This window comes from Lissotriton helveticus, chromosome 7, assembly GCF_964261635.1.
Source record: "Lissotriton helveticus chromosome 7, aLisHel1.1, whole genome shotgun sequence".
NCBI classification, from domain to species: Eukaryota; Metazoa; Chordata; class Amphibia; order Caudata; family Salamandridae; genus Lissotriton; species Lissotriton helveticus.
In genome coordinates, this window is record NC_136068.1 from 1,102,160,415 (window position 1) to 1,102,173,140 (window position 12,726).

General features: G+C 45.2%; 1 protein-coding gene across 1 annotated transcript in view; it reads right to left on the bottom strand.

Moving 5' to 3' along the window:
- The window catches only part of TTYH2 (tweety family member 2), a 423,103-nt gene that overhangs the window by 17,714 nt on the left and 392,663 nt on the right, over positions 1–12,726 (bottom strand). The window contains exon 12 of the mRNA XM_078654259.1: positions 11,119–11,304. Within this exon, the coding sequence (XP_078510385.1) occupies positions 11,119–11,304 (186 nt within the window). The remainder of the gene's footprint in view (positions 1–11,118; positions 11,305–12,726) is intronic.

The following is a 12,726-nucleotide window of genomic DNA, read 5'->3' on the forward strand; positions in this document are numbered from 1 at the left end:
CTGTGTGTGTGTGGCTCTGCGTGTGTGTGGCTCTGAGTGTGTGTGGCTCTGCGTGTGTGGCTCTGTGTGGCTGTGTGTGGCTGTGTGTGGCTGTGTGTGTCTGTGTGAAGCTGTGTGTGGCTGTGTGTGGCTGTGTGTGTGTGTGTGGCTGTGTGTGTGTGTGTGTGTGTGTGTGTGTGTGTGTGTGTGTGTGCGCGCGTGTGTCTCTGCATGGGTGCATATGCAATGGGTGTCGCATTTGCGAGAGATTAAGCTATTGGCATTGTAAATGACAATGCCATCTATTTATCTGTTTTAAAACCCAAAACATAAATAACAATTTTGTCATTTACAATGCCAATAGCTCTAACTTCTGCAAAGGCGAGACTGTTGCATTGTAAATGCTTGTTCAAGTCTGCAAGAAATTCCAAACAGGAAAAAAATGTCATATTGCGAATTATCAAATAAAGAAGTGCTGGTAAAGGAGAATATCAAAGCATTGTGATTTGTACGGGTTCCTTCTACAACAACTACGCTCATCTCCCTCCCCGTCTTGTCAGAGCCCAAGCCACAAAAATAAAAGTTCAGAAGGAAAACTACTTGCATCTGTTGTTAGCATCCAAGTGATACCGAGATACAAAAGAGGCGAATATTGAGCTATTGGTTGAAAGCTGTGAGAGAGACCTAAAGCCACCTAACATGCAGAATGTAAATGAGCTGACTGATCACTACATAACCTCAATCGGAAATATCGTCAATGACACCATGCCACTAAAACTGAAAAGAGTCACAGAGAAGCCAAAAAATCCTTGGTTTAGTGGGTCACTGAATGAAGATAGGCGCAAACTGAGAATGGCCGAAAGAAAATGGAGACAACACCCTTCCTCCCCAGAGCTGAAAGCCCTCAGAAAAATCAGAAACCAATATAACAAAAAGATAATCAATTCCAAAAACGAATTTATAAGAGCAGAACTTGACAACGCCAAAAACAGACCACGAAAACTCTTTGAGATCTTAAAGCAACAATCAAATAAACTAGCCAAATCGGTTCAAGGGAACTCAAAAACTCCCTTAAGCTGCGAGGAATTCTCCACATTTTTCACGGAGAAGACCAAATCGCTAGAGGTAGAGCTCACAAGCGCCGCGGCTAACCTTCCGACCCAACCTTTGCCTACGAGCGATGCCTTCATGACAACAGAGTGTATTAAGACCAAAAATAAAGCAAATTGGGACACATTTGAATTATATGACCAGGACAAGATCGCCAAAACGCTATCGGAAATCAGACCGAACAACCACTATCATGACCCTTTACCTGCAAAGTGTGTAAGAGAAATCAGCCACATTGTGGTTCCAATCTGGACCAAAATAATAAACGCTTCTCTTGCACAAGGGATCCTCCCTGACTGCCTAAAAACAGGTCAAGTAGTGCCAATAATCAAAAAAACGACAGCGGATGCAACAGATCCGAATAACTATCGACCAGTGACCAACATCCCTTTACTGGCCAAACTAATTGAGAAATGCGTGCAGAGCCAATTGAGTCAACACATCACCAAGTTCCCCTTACTAGACGAATGCCAATCAGGATTCAGAGCAGGGCATAGCACGGAAACAGCGATCCTGCATATTGTCGATGACGCGCTACAAGCCCTAGACCAAAATCAAGCATGCCTACTGATTCTCCTAGACCTGTCATCGGCATTTGACACAGTAAATCACGAAGCACTAATGACCAGGCTACAGGACAGGATGGGATTGTCCGGAAATGTGCTGAAATGGTTCAATTATTTCCTACGGAACAGAACACAACGATTCCTGGTTAACCAAGCAATCTCACCCCCTTGCCCTAACGCAACTGGGGTCCCGCAAGGTTCAACGCTATCCCCAGATCTATTCAACTTGTATGTCGAACCTCTTACAGATATTCTTCGAAAATCACAGATATCCTATCACATGTATGCAGACGACACGCAAATATACTTAAAGATCGCCTCCCTTGATGACATTGATCTAATGAATGAGACACTAAAGATGGCTTTGCAATGGTTAACTACTAATCATCTGAAACTAAATGCCCATAAAACAGAATTCTTGCTAATTTCACCTCCAAGGAGCCACTCTGAAGTAAAGGAATGGACCAAATTGGTGACTGCGCTAAATTGCACCCCAACCCTAGTCAACTCAGCTAAATCACTAGGAATCACGTTAGATGAGAACCTTGACATGAAAGCCCACATTAGTTCAATGGCTAAAAGTGCCCGCTTCCACTTGAACTACTTAAGAAAATTAAAACCATTCATCTCAGAGGCGGATCTAAAACTGGCTATACAATCCTTAGTTATCTCTAGGATCGAATATGGTTGCTCCACATTAGCTGGCCTACCTAAAACATCCACAGCACCACTAAAAGCTTGTCTCAACGCAGCGGCAAGACTCATTACTGGATCTAGGAAATTTGATCATACATCTCCTCACCTGAAAGCACTAAACTGGCTACCTTATGAGGCCAGAATTCAAATGAAGATAGCACGTATTACCCACAAAGCGGTTCACTATAACACGCCAAGATACCTAGCCAAGAAAATTAAGCTATCGGGAGGTAACAGACCAACTAGAAGCGCCAAGGAGCTGCTGTTGCGGCCAGCCATTTTCCGAAAGAAAAAGACTTATGACCGAGCGTTCTCTGGAGCTGCCCCCAGAGTCTGGAACTCACTCCCTCCAAGCATTAGGAAGATTCAAAATATTGTAACATTCAAACGGGAATTGAAGAGCCTTATGATGAGTAAATACCCTGCATAGGGAAGCCGACGGATCGCTGGTATGAATATTTACGTCAGCAGAAGGGTGGTCCTCGTCATGAATATTATGAAGATTAATCATTGACAAGTGACTGACTCCACGCACAAGCCGCGGCTGTATCCTTATCGCTACCTCATGTCTATGTGAACTTATAACTGTTTTTCACAGCCAAAACTATATAACCTCTACCTCACCTTGTTTGTCTATATGGACCGTGACATAAGCTAAGCCTTACTCACCTCTTAATGCAAATTCACATGCGTTAGGAATATATATATTTAGTCACCCCCTCATAGCCATATTTTCTTCTACCTCATATCTGTTTGTTTTTATAATTGATATTATATTGTCAATCTGTAACCTACCTCGATGTTAAGCGCTCTGATACCCACGGGTCTTGTTCGCGCTATACAAAACACTATAATAAATAAATAAATAAGTGTCTCTCGGCTGCTCCTCCTCACACCGTGTGCCGGACCTCTCTAAACTTAGTAATTTGAAACGTGATTTACTACTGGGAATCTATCTGCCAGCATAAATACTTGGTTATCCTAGGCCTAGGGTCTAGATTAGTAGGTGGATTCCTCTTCACGAAATCAAATTAGATATAGAACAGAAGTTGTGAACCTGTCGCTTGTGGCATTTTCTGTTACAATTTACTAGAAGAAGGCATCTCAGTCCAATTGTTCCAATGGATGCACACAGACTAACTCCCACAAGGCGGTAGGTCGTCAAATAGAAGGGGCTGGAACATGGTCTCCTTTCAACACAACCTGAGGTGGTAACTTTATTTAATGCGATTTTATATAGCGCAAACTTTACCCGAAGGTGTCAGAGCGCTTTACACAAGAACCAGTTACAAAATATAAGGACTTCGGATTACTTGTGTTACATAAAAGATACACACTAAAGTCACACAAAGAAGAGACTGGTGATTATAATTATCTCTATATACATAGGGAAGGGATATGAATGGATATACTGTAAGAGTCACATAGGAATGGTAAAGAGTACAATGGTCTACTGCATATACTAGCGATTAGAGTTATCTCTATATACAGAAAAGCAGAGTTCCATTAAGTGGGGTCGGAGGGGGGATGCAGTCACAGCACCAAGGGAGGGACAGAGAAAGGCAGGAAAGTGAGACAAACGAGAGAGGGAAGCAGATAGTAATGAGTAAGACAGTGAGGAGTGTGTCAGAGGCAACAGGAGAGACAAAAGAAAGGTCGCTCGGACAGAGGGGGAGGTCAGAGATCGCTAAAATGGCGGAGGAGAAAGGTAGAAGAAGAAGCGAGTCAAAAAGAAAATGGCAGGGAGCATAAAGGTCCAAGTCCGAAAGTCCAGGAAGAGGGCTGCCATAGCCAGCACGTCCGGGGGGAGAAAGGCAGTCCGCAGCAAAGTCACAGCCTCATCGTCCATGAGGAGCTGGGGCAGAGGAGTTCAATCTGGAGACCAGGGGTCAGGGAAGAAAGACCACAGGCGCCAAGGCAGCTGATCGCAGAGCGGGAGGCAGCAAATTCTAAAACAAAGTTTAAAGGGAAGGAGGAGGGGGCCTCTCACCAGAGCCCAGTTGAACACGCTGTGGGTGGTGGCGTTGTGTGTGGGGGGCTCAGCGACAGCCAAAAGCAGGCTCTCGGTGTTCCGACAGACTGGCAGTCTGCCCCCGAACCGACCCGGTGAGCCCCGGAGCTTCTCCGCAGAAAATGGCACCCACCCGGGCGCTGAACTGTTGGTGGTGGAGGAGAGAAGTTGTCTCTTGCATCCACTGCTGTCCCGCTTTACCCGGTTCCTAGCCGGAGCTGATAGGCTCCTCTGCCGATGTCTGAGAGAGCTGGGGGGTCCTGCATCGAGCCTCCGGCCATAGCAGAAGCGAAGAGGGCATTAATACCGGGAGCTGCTGACAAGATCAACCGCCAGCTGCGCAAGCCCCATCCATCAGCCACATCAATTTGTACTGAGTTTTGAGACATGAATTTGTGCTCTTTTACTTTATTAGAATGACAGTAGGGAGAAGTTCCTTGCTCTGATCCGGTTAACAAATGCTCCTTTAGAATAGCATTAAATTATTGACACTTTTAATTCTCTCTTTCCTATAACAGCGATGAGAGGAAGGTGGTGGGGGAACACAGGTCAAGCAACCAAGGTATGCGTGTGGGGTGGGAGCAGTATACTTTAAATAAAAAACGAAGGGCTAAATAAGAAAATATACTTTTAAATATGAAGACGGGGTGGGAGGGAAGCAAAGATGGAGCATGCAACGATGGCGGCAGTGAACAGGACAAGCAAAGGGGGGGTGGGTGCGGTGGACCACTGGACCGGACGGCTTCAAATTCAACAACAAATCGTTATTTCATTGCTTTTTCAATCACTGCGTGTGCTGTGTGATTATGTTTCCTTGAAAAGTATTGTTTGCATTAATTCCCTTTTAATTGCATTTTAAATCGCACTCAGCACCCGGTTTTAAATTTATACTGCTTTTAGTAGTGTAACAGGGCATAACATATGTTGTGTGGGGACCCTCCTCACACTTAGCTGGACTCCGCCTTGATCTTTGCTTTTTAGTGAATATCCATCTTGATAAAGCGCTGTGAAGGAGCTGCAAGGAGCTATGTAGCGATGTGGAAACCCAGGCATAATTAAACTAAAAATAAAAGAGACAGTGCGCAGTTGCATAAAAAGGTAAATGCGAGGCCCGTAGGCACTTTGCAGCAGCTGGCACTCCTGTTAAAAAAAACAAGTATTGGCATAGCCAATAGGTCTCGTCTTTGGGACCTTATAAGTGTTTCGCCATGCAACACTTTATGTTGTTGCACCAAGGATATTGTGCTGGATAACTAAACACTTATAAGGTCCCAAAGGCGAGACCTATTGGCTATGCCAATGCTTGTATCTATGGTGTTCACCTTCATCATGGTGCTGGCTCACTGTACAGGGATGAAAACCGAGAAATTGCTCAGAGTTTACCGTAGATGGGCAGTCGTTTTAAAGTTTCTGCAATCATGCTTTATACTAACTGGAGCCGTTCAGGTCAAGCCTGCTAAATGTAATACAGACTAGCAGTTAGCTTATAATACTTTCAACTTGCCTTGAACTCCTGTAGGGACACGAACAAGCATTGTAGTGTTGGTAGAATAATACAGGTTTTTGGGACATTGCTCGAGTGCTTCGTAGTAGAGAAGTTCTTGTACTTTGAAATTTCGAGTCCTGGTGGCATTTTATTGAATTCCCAAAAAAAGGCTACAACTTACTCAGAAGTCAAATGCCCACATACTACTGGAATTGACGGGGGTAGGTAACATCAACCCGGTTGTGAATGCCTTACACTCACTATCCATGCAAGAGCATAGGATGCACAAGCATTATGCCTAGGTTAATACGTTTTTATCGAGCCTGTCATTCTAGAGACATTACTAAGCATTATTACGGTCAGCCTACGTGGTTCTCCAAAACAAGAACCCTAGTAGTTTCCATCTTTTGAATTTGAATTTTTTAGTTATTTATAGAGCGCGCATTCACTGAGCAGTTTCTTGGCGCTATTGGATTTCAAGACTGAAGAGGACATCAGGGACTATGGACTGAAAGCTTGCTGGAATAGGAAGGTTTTTAGAGCTTTACGAAACTCCAAGTAGGAAGGGGAGGATCTGAGGGGAAGGGGATCATTAGTAAAGTTCACCTGGCTAGAAGAACTATCCCCAATCACGCAGCAAGACTCTTCTAGAATGCCCTCTGCAGAGCTGCGGAACCAGTCATATCACACAGCGTTCAGGGTGACGCGGATGAGCTGGGATTATCTACTTGGTCTTAAAATCTTGGCTACAAATCTGTCTATTTTCTCTGTAATGACGAAGGGAGACGTTACACTTTACCAGCGAATGAAAAGATCTAGAATTCAAGCACCTGGAAATAATGCAGTCAACCTAAGTGACACTAATGAAGGTCTGAGGGGCGTCCATAAAGGACTTGAGAACAGGCTGAACAGCTCTGAGGTGGGAGCTAGGCAGCTAAACCATCTGAGCCATGAGGGAGTGTGTTGTAGTGCCCAGAGTTCATACTGAGGAAAAGGAAGTGACCCATAGGATGTCACAAGGACTAGTGGTCTTCCACACACAAGTGATACCACAGGGCAGCTGGAAGGTGGGGCCCATATGCACCTCATAAAAAGAAAGGTCACATGGTTGGTATCGAACCAATGGTGCAATATGGAAAAAATTATATGCGATTCACATAAGAGGGGACTTTGGTCTAGAAGATGGAAAAGAAGGTTCAATGGAGACAAATGCAGTCACAAGGCAAAGAGAAGTATTTGTGGTCACAGAGTCGGAGACTGGGGGATATTGACAACCACCTCAAATTCCAGCACACGTCGAAAACACGGCTCTTACCACTCATATGCCTTTTCAAAGTAGGTGTGTGAATGTGTGACGGCAACTATTCAAACACTTCTCTGTAACATCTCATGCTTTAACCACGGCTACCAGTTTCCCACATATTTGGAGCACATCTCTAAAACGTATGCACCTCATTCATCACCACACATATACGCCTAACTGTAACCATATCAACCCCATACGCGGAAAGTGGTGCTTAACGCACCAATGTCAATCGGAGGGCTTTGAGCTTCATCAGGGGCATGTATTCTACAGGTCTATACAATGCACATGGCAATAAACTGGGTGGGGAATGTGACAAGGCCACGAGGACAGCAAGAGGAATGACTAATATGAGGGGAGCAAGAGCTACTGGGGAAAGGCTCAGTGAGCAAAAATCTGGGAAGCTGCAGCTCCCTCTGTGCACAGGGTTGTGATGCCACCCGCAGAGCAATGGCCTGCCCTAACTACGGAAGCTCTGCCTGGGGTTCTGTGCCACTGATGAGACCCAAATCAGCTGTACCGGGCGGGGGTGGCTTGTGCTCCCTTCTGGCGGGGGACTGGGCTCTCCTGGCAGTTTGGGATTTGTACTATCCCCAGGAGGGGCAGGGTGAGTACTGAAGGGGAGAGGTGTGGCGCCGCGGCCAGGGCGACTGACGCTGGAATCTGGGGATCAGGGTTCGATCCCCGGCTCCGGCGGCAGGTTAGCCCAGCACCATGTGACTCTGGGCAATAGCTCGCTTAATCTTCCCGACGGCCCCCAGCGCCTAGAGACCCTTACGGGTGATTGTGCGCTATACAAATGTGGACTTTACTTTATTTACGTAAGGTAGGCCGCTGTTCAGAGTTGCCCATTGGGCGAAAAACGATGGGCTAGAATGTGGCCTTAGCAACAGACCATGGCTGCCATTCATTTTTCACTACATCCATCACCTTGTTGTTCTGCTAAACTACACAGCGGGCAGCAAACGAAGAACATGTTCTGGTAATTGGCAGAGACAAAGGCTGGATACCTGGACGCAGGGCTATGGAGCAGGGTTGAAACACAGGAGCTAGAGGACTGGCCGGCACGACCATGACGTGCACTGCAGAACGGCTCCTGTTTGTGGCATTGTGTCATGGGCGGCAGCTTCTCCTGTCAGATGCGCACGTGCTTTCAAGTCCTGCCACGGATGGCCACAAGGGGGTACACATGACCTCTCCCTTGGACAGCACCAGCAACGCTTCACCCGCTCACTAGTGTGACTTGCCCGATGTTTGCGAAGCTCTGTTTACTTGGCCATCTGAGCGTCATCTCCATGCGGGGAACATTTTATTTCCTAGTTACAGATAAGGGTACCGCAGTGACCTTGCATTGGATAGAGCTCGAGCCTCGCAGGCCCCACCGTACTTTTTCCAATCTGAGCAGAGGAAAAACTGCGCCACGGCAGACATATTAAAACACCTCCAGGTACATAAATGCAGGCGAACAAGTGAAAAGCTTCAAGAAAATGTGTGGCTCTTGCCAAAGGGTCAGGCAGGGACACACGCAAACTCAGGAAAAGCACAATTTTATTTTATTTTCACAGGCACAGCTGTCAATAAGTGGCACTTCCTTCTTGAAGGGCTGACGGTCGGAATCAGTGTTAGATGTTTGCACCGGCGCTCATTTTTAGGGCTTATTGTTCATTATTAGACTTTGACAAAAGCAGTAGAAAGGCAGAAAAGGGAGAAATGAGGAGGAGAAAATATGGAAAAAGTGACAAAAGTTAAGGCATAGATAAAAAGAAATTTCAACAGTGAGATAACAAGTGCGGCTGTCATGGGGCGGACAGAAGATGTGCACGCGGGGACAGCCTTTACTGGCGGCAAAAATAAAAGTCCCCAGTGTATCACGCCACCCGTAAAGCATCCAGTCCCTGCGTGCACATCTTCTGTCTCTTCCGTCTCCCCGCGTGCACGCTTTGGAATCCGTATCAATTCCAAAAGACCCTCGTCATGGCGAGAGCAGCGCATGCACACTGCTAACACCAGACGAGACCTAAAAATTAGCCACCCCAAAAAAGCCTAAACACGAGGCCCGGAAGGATGGGAGCAGGAACACTAGGGAGGTGCGGGGAACTATGGTGGGAGAGAGGGGCGTGAGATTGATACAGACATGCACTCTTGGAGCGAGAATGTCAACCCAATCCTTGAGCAGAGATAGGTTATTGGCAACAGCTTATCAACACGGCCGCCCTTGGTTCTGGTTTTTGCATCCTGTTTGAGAGCCTCACATTACGTGCGAACAGCACCAAATAAAAGAAAGGCGCCCGCCATTGTTACATAAGTTCCAAAAATACATTTTAAAAAACTAAGCACGTGGTGCCCTGCTTATCCCTAAGCAATGGCAGTGAAGAAGGACCCGCCTGAGAGCGTCTATGCTTCTGCATGCAAGGCATGCGAAAACACGATCACACGTGTCAATCACAGCAACTTAAAACACAAGCGCTAGTGTTCCAGCCAAAATTAAAAGTAACCGGGCTAGTCAACATGGGCATGACAAACCAGGGACAAATACCACCAATTCACCATACAAAAGAAAAGCAGTTCGAAAGGCACAGGAAGGACCCAATGAAAATCATTGAGATGGGCCAAAAGTCACACAGGGAATACAACATGCCTCGCAGAGCAGTGTGCGCTCTGACTCTAGGCTGGACCTGAAAGCACCTTAGGATCCAATGATTTTCCGTTCAGAATCATGGCATGTGGCACCAATTTGCTGTGTCTAGAGACCCCCACATGCAGAAAGCGTTTCAAGGCTTACCCTTCTTCAGCTACAAGAAGACAAAAATAAGAGTTGCGTTCTTTCTCACACCATCATTTAAAATGCCACACCCACATCGAAGAACACACTCACATGAACGGGCCTGTATGATAGTAACTCTTCCATGCACATTTACAATTAAAACTGAACATCTATGACCTACTCATGTGTATCATCATCATCCAACAGAATGTCTACTTTCTGGGAATTTACTCCTTAACCCGCGACCTCTTTCATATTTTGCCCTAAAATGAGGAGTCCTTAATAAAAACCATTACAAAAATAAAAAGCGGTTATAATTAAAACACGTCAGAAAGTACGTTCATATTTAAATGTTAAAACCATGAATTAAAAAAATGGTGCCCTTGCTGCTTTGAGGAGCTGAGTCAATAGTGGAAGGACGGTTACAGAGCTGTCAGATTAGTGTTGGCCCTTTACAAGAATACCTCTTTTTTTCTCAAAGTTAATGACATATTTCAGAGGCACGAAGTGGTTTCAGGATTCAGCATCAATTTAATTAATCATGTCGCCCTCAATCCCAGGTACAAGAGAGGCGTTTCAGCCTGCACAGAGGCCTTTGTCATATATATATATTGAAGGGTATTTATAACGCATACTTCCACTCCACAGAAGTCTCTTAGCACTATAGTGTAGTAGTTCTGACCAAGTTGAAAACAAGAGGCTAGTTGTTTTAACACTATTCTACATTTCAGCAAAGGCTCCAAGAGAAGTTCAGATGGTAAGTTGTTCCTGAACTGAAAAAGCTGGCCTGCCCCTTTTCTTGTATTTGAAAGGATGAACATTAAAGGACTGGGTACTAGATCAAGCTACATGGTGGTACATATTTATGAAATTTGGTGTTTGTCCCCATACAAATTAGGTCTTCTTTCGTAGAGCATTTTGTACATTGTCCATGCAGATAGGACTATGATTTGTTTCCCCACCGGTATTGTTTGCAGCACTTGCTTGGACACAGATATTCAGTTTTTAGTAACATTAGTCTTCAGCTGTAAAGCTATATTCACAAAGTAGACCCAAAGGCTTGGAGACTGTCATTGTAAATTACAGAGCAGAGGTTCAAACTTTCTGAGAATGAATCTTGCTGAATAATTGTGATTAATGCTTCCTAAGGCAGAAGGGTAAGAAAGCGGGGAGAGAACGCCATTAAATATTTCAGACACTCACATGTACTCCGAGACTGGTGCATTGGAGATGGTCTGTGCTGGGGGGTGAAGGCTGGTCTGGCTCCCGAGGCTGCTGCTGTAGCTGCAGAAACTGCGCATCGGCCCCCGGTCGGGGTTGTGGGCAGCAATGCGGCGGGCCTGTGGGTTGAAGGGGTCCTCCTCATCAATGTCGGTGTACTCCCGATCCCTGCAAAGAGCAAGAAGAAATGGGGTTATTGTGGGAGCAAAAATAACTACATGAGTTTCACACCTCAAACTGTGTGCTACTTGTGTTGCACTTTTCCTGCACCTAAAGAGGTAATGTCGTGTATTTCTATAGGTTCTGAATCAGTCCCCCTATTCCTGACCCTATTCTGGTTAAACTAACTATCAAGTTAACTAACAGTCAGCCCATGAGGCAAGAAATCCCCCATGATGCAGATACCGTTATCTGACGCAGTCACACTACGGCACAGGAACGTGTTATCTGATTAGGTCATAACGCTTGAGATCTAATTAGACAAGCGACATTCCTCCAGCCCCTGATAAGGCATACGACGTTCTCATAACAAATCAAACCTATGACAACCTGGATAATCCGTGCGGCCATTGTTTTGATTTCACAGAGAACTTTTGCAAAAGAATGTGCTAACGAGCAAGTCGTATGACATCTTTATTGACGTACCTATGTCCATCCTTACGTCAATCTCGGCACCTTTAAGGTATAAATATTGCCGACCTTGCCCTATGCAAACACACGCGTGGTGACAAGACGGAGCAGCCATACTTGCCGAAGCCGAGAGCAGAAGCAGACCCCGCTGGCAGCAGCCCCGCCTTCCTGACGCGCTGAGAGACGCGCTGCTATCTCAAGCCGAGAGACCCAGCACCGGCGTTTCTGGGCAGCCCTCGCAGGCAGCCTGGAATATCGAGAGCAGAGAAAGAGATACCATTCCTCATCCATCCTAAATTCCAGGTACAGAACTGAATAACCCCTCACAGAGAATTCTTTAGTTATTCACTTGGCAAAAACAAACTTAACTTAAACTGTAACTTTCTATTCCCGCCCACGCATTAGACTTAGGTCAGGTACACGGGGTAGGCGTATTTAGAAACACCAGTTGAGTACGTTTAGTCAAATGTATATGTGTATGTAAATATATTTTAATCATTTTTAAACATCATATGGCTCAGAAACCATATCAATGTTTTTACAGTATTATTTTATACTATTGCTTCTAATGTATGCACTTTACTTAACTATAAGTATTGCAATAATATCGATCCATTTCTCTTGTACGAGAAAAGAGACTGATCAATAAATAACATCTTTTATTGAACACGCCCGTCTCTTCCTTTTCTCTACATTCTGATGAGACTAAGAATGCACGTACTGACTGAGTAAAATAATTGCCTTGTGCTCACACGACTCTTGAGATTGACTCTTGATTAGGGGAGAGCAAAGTTGTCATGTTCTATGGTTGTCAGAAACTAAATCCCTTCTTGTCTAATCAGGGAAGTTAATCCTTCCTTGAACATTCGAGAAAGTTTCTAGCGAACTCTGAGCTTAGCTGGCAAACCCAAAAATTAAGTCTAGCATCGACAGTAGTAGACCTAGTTAACGTCTGGCCTA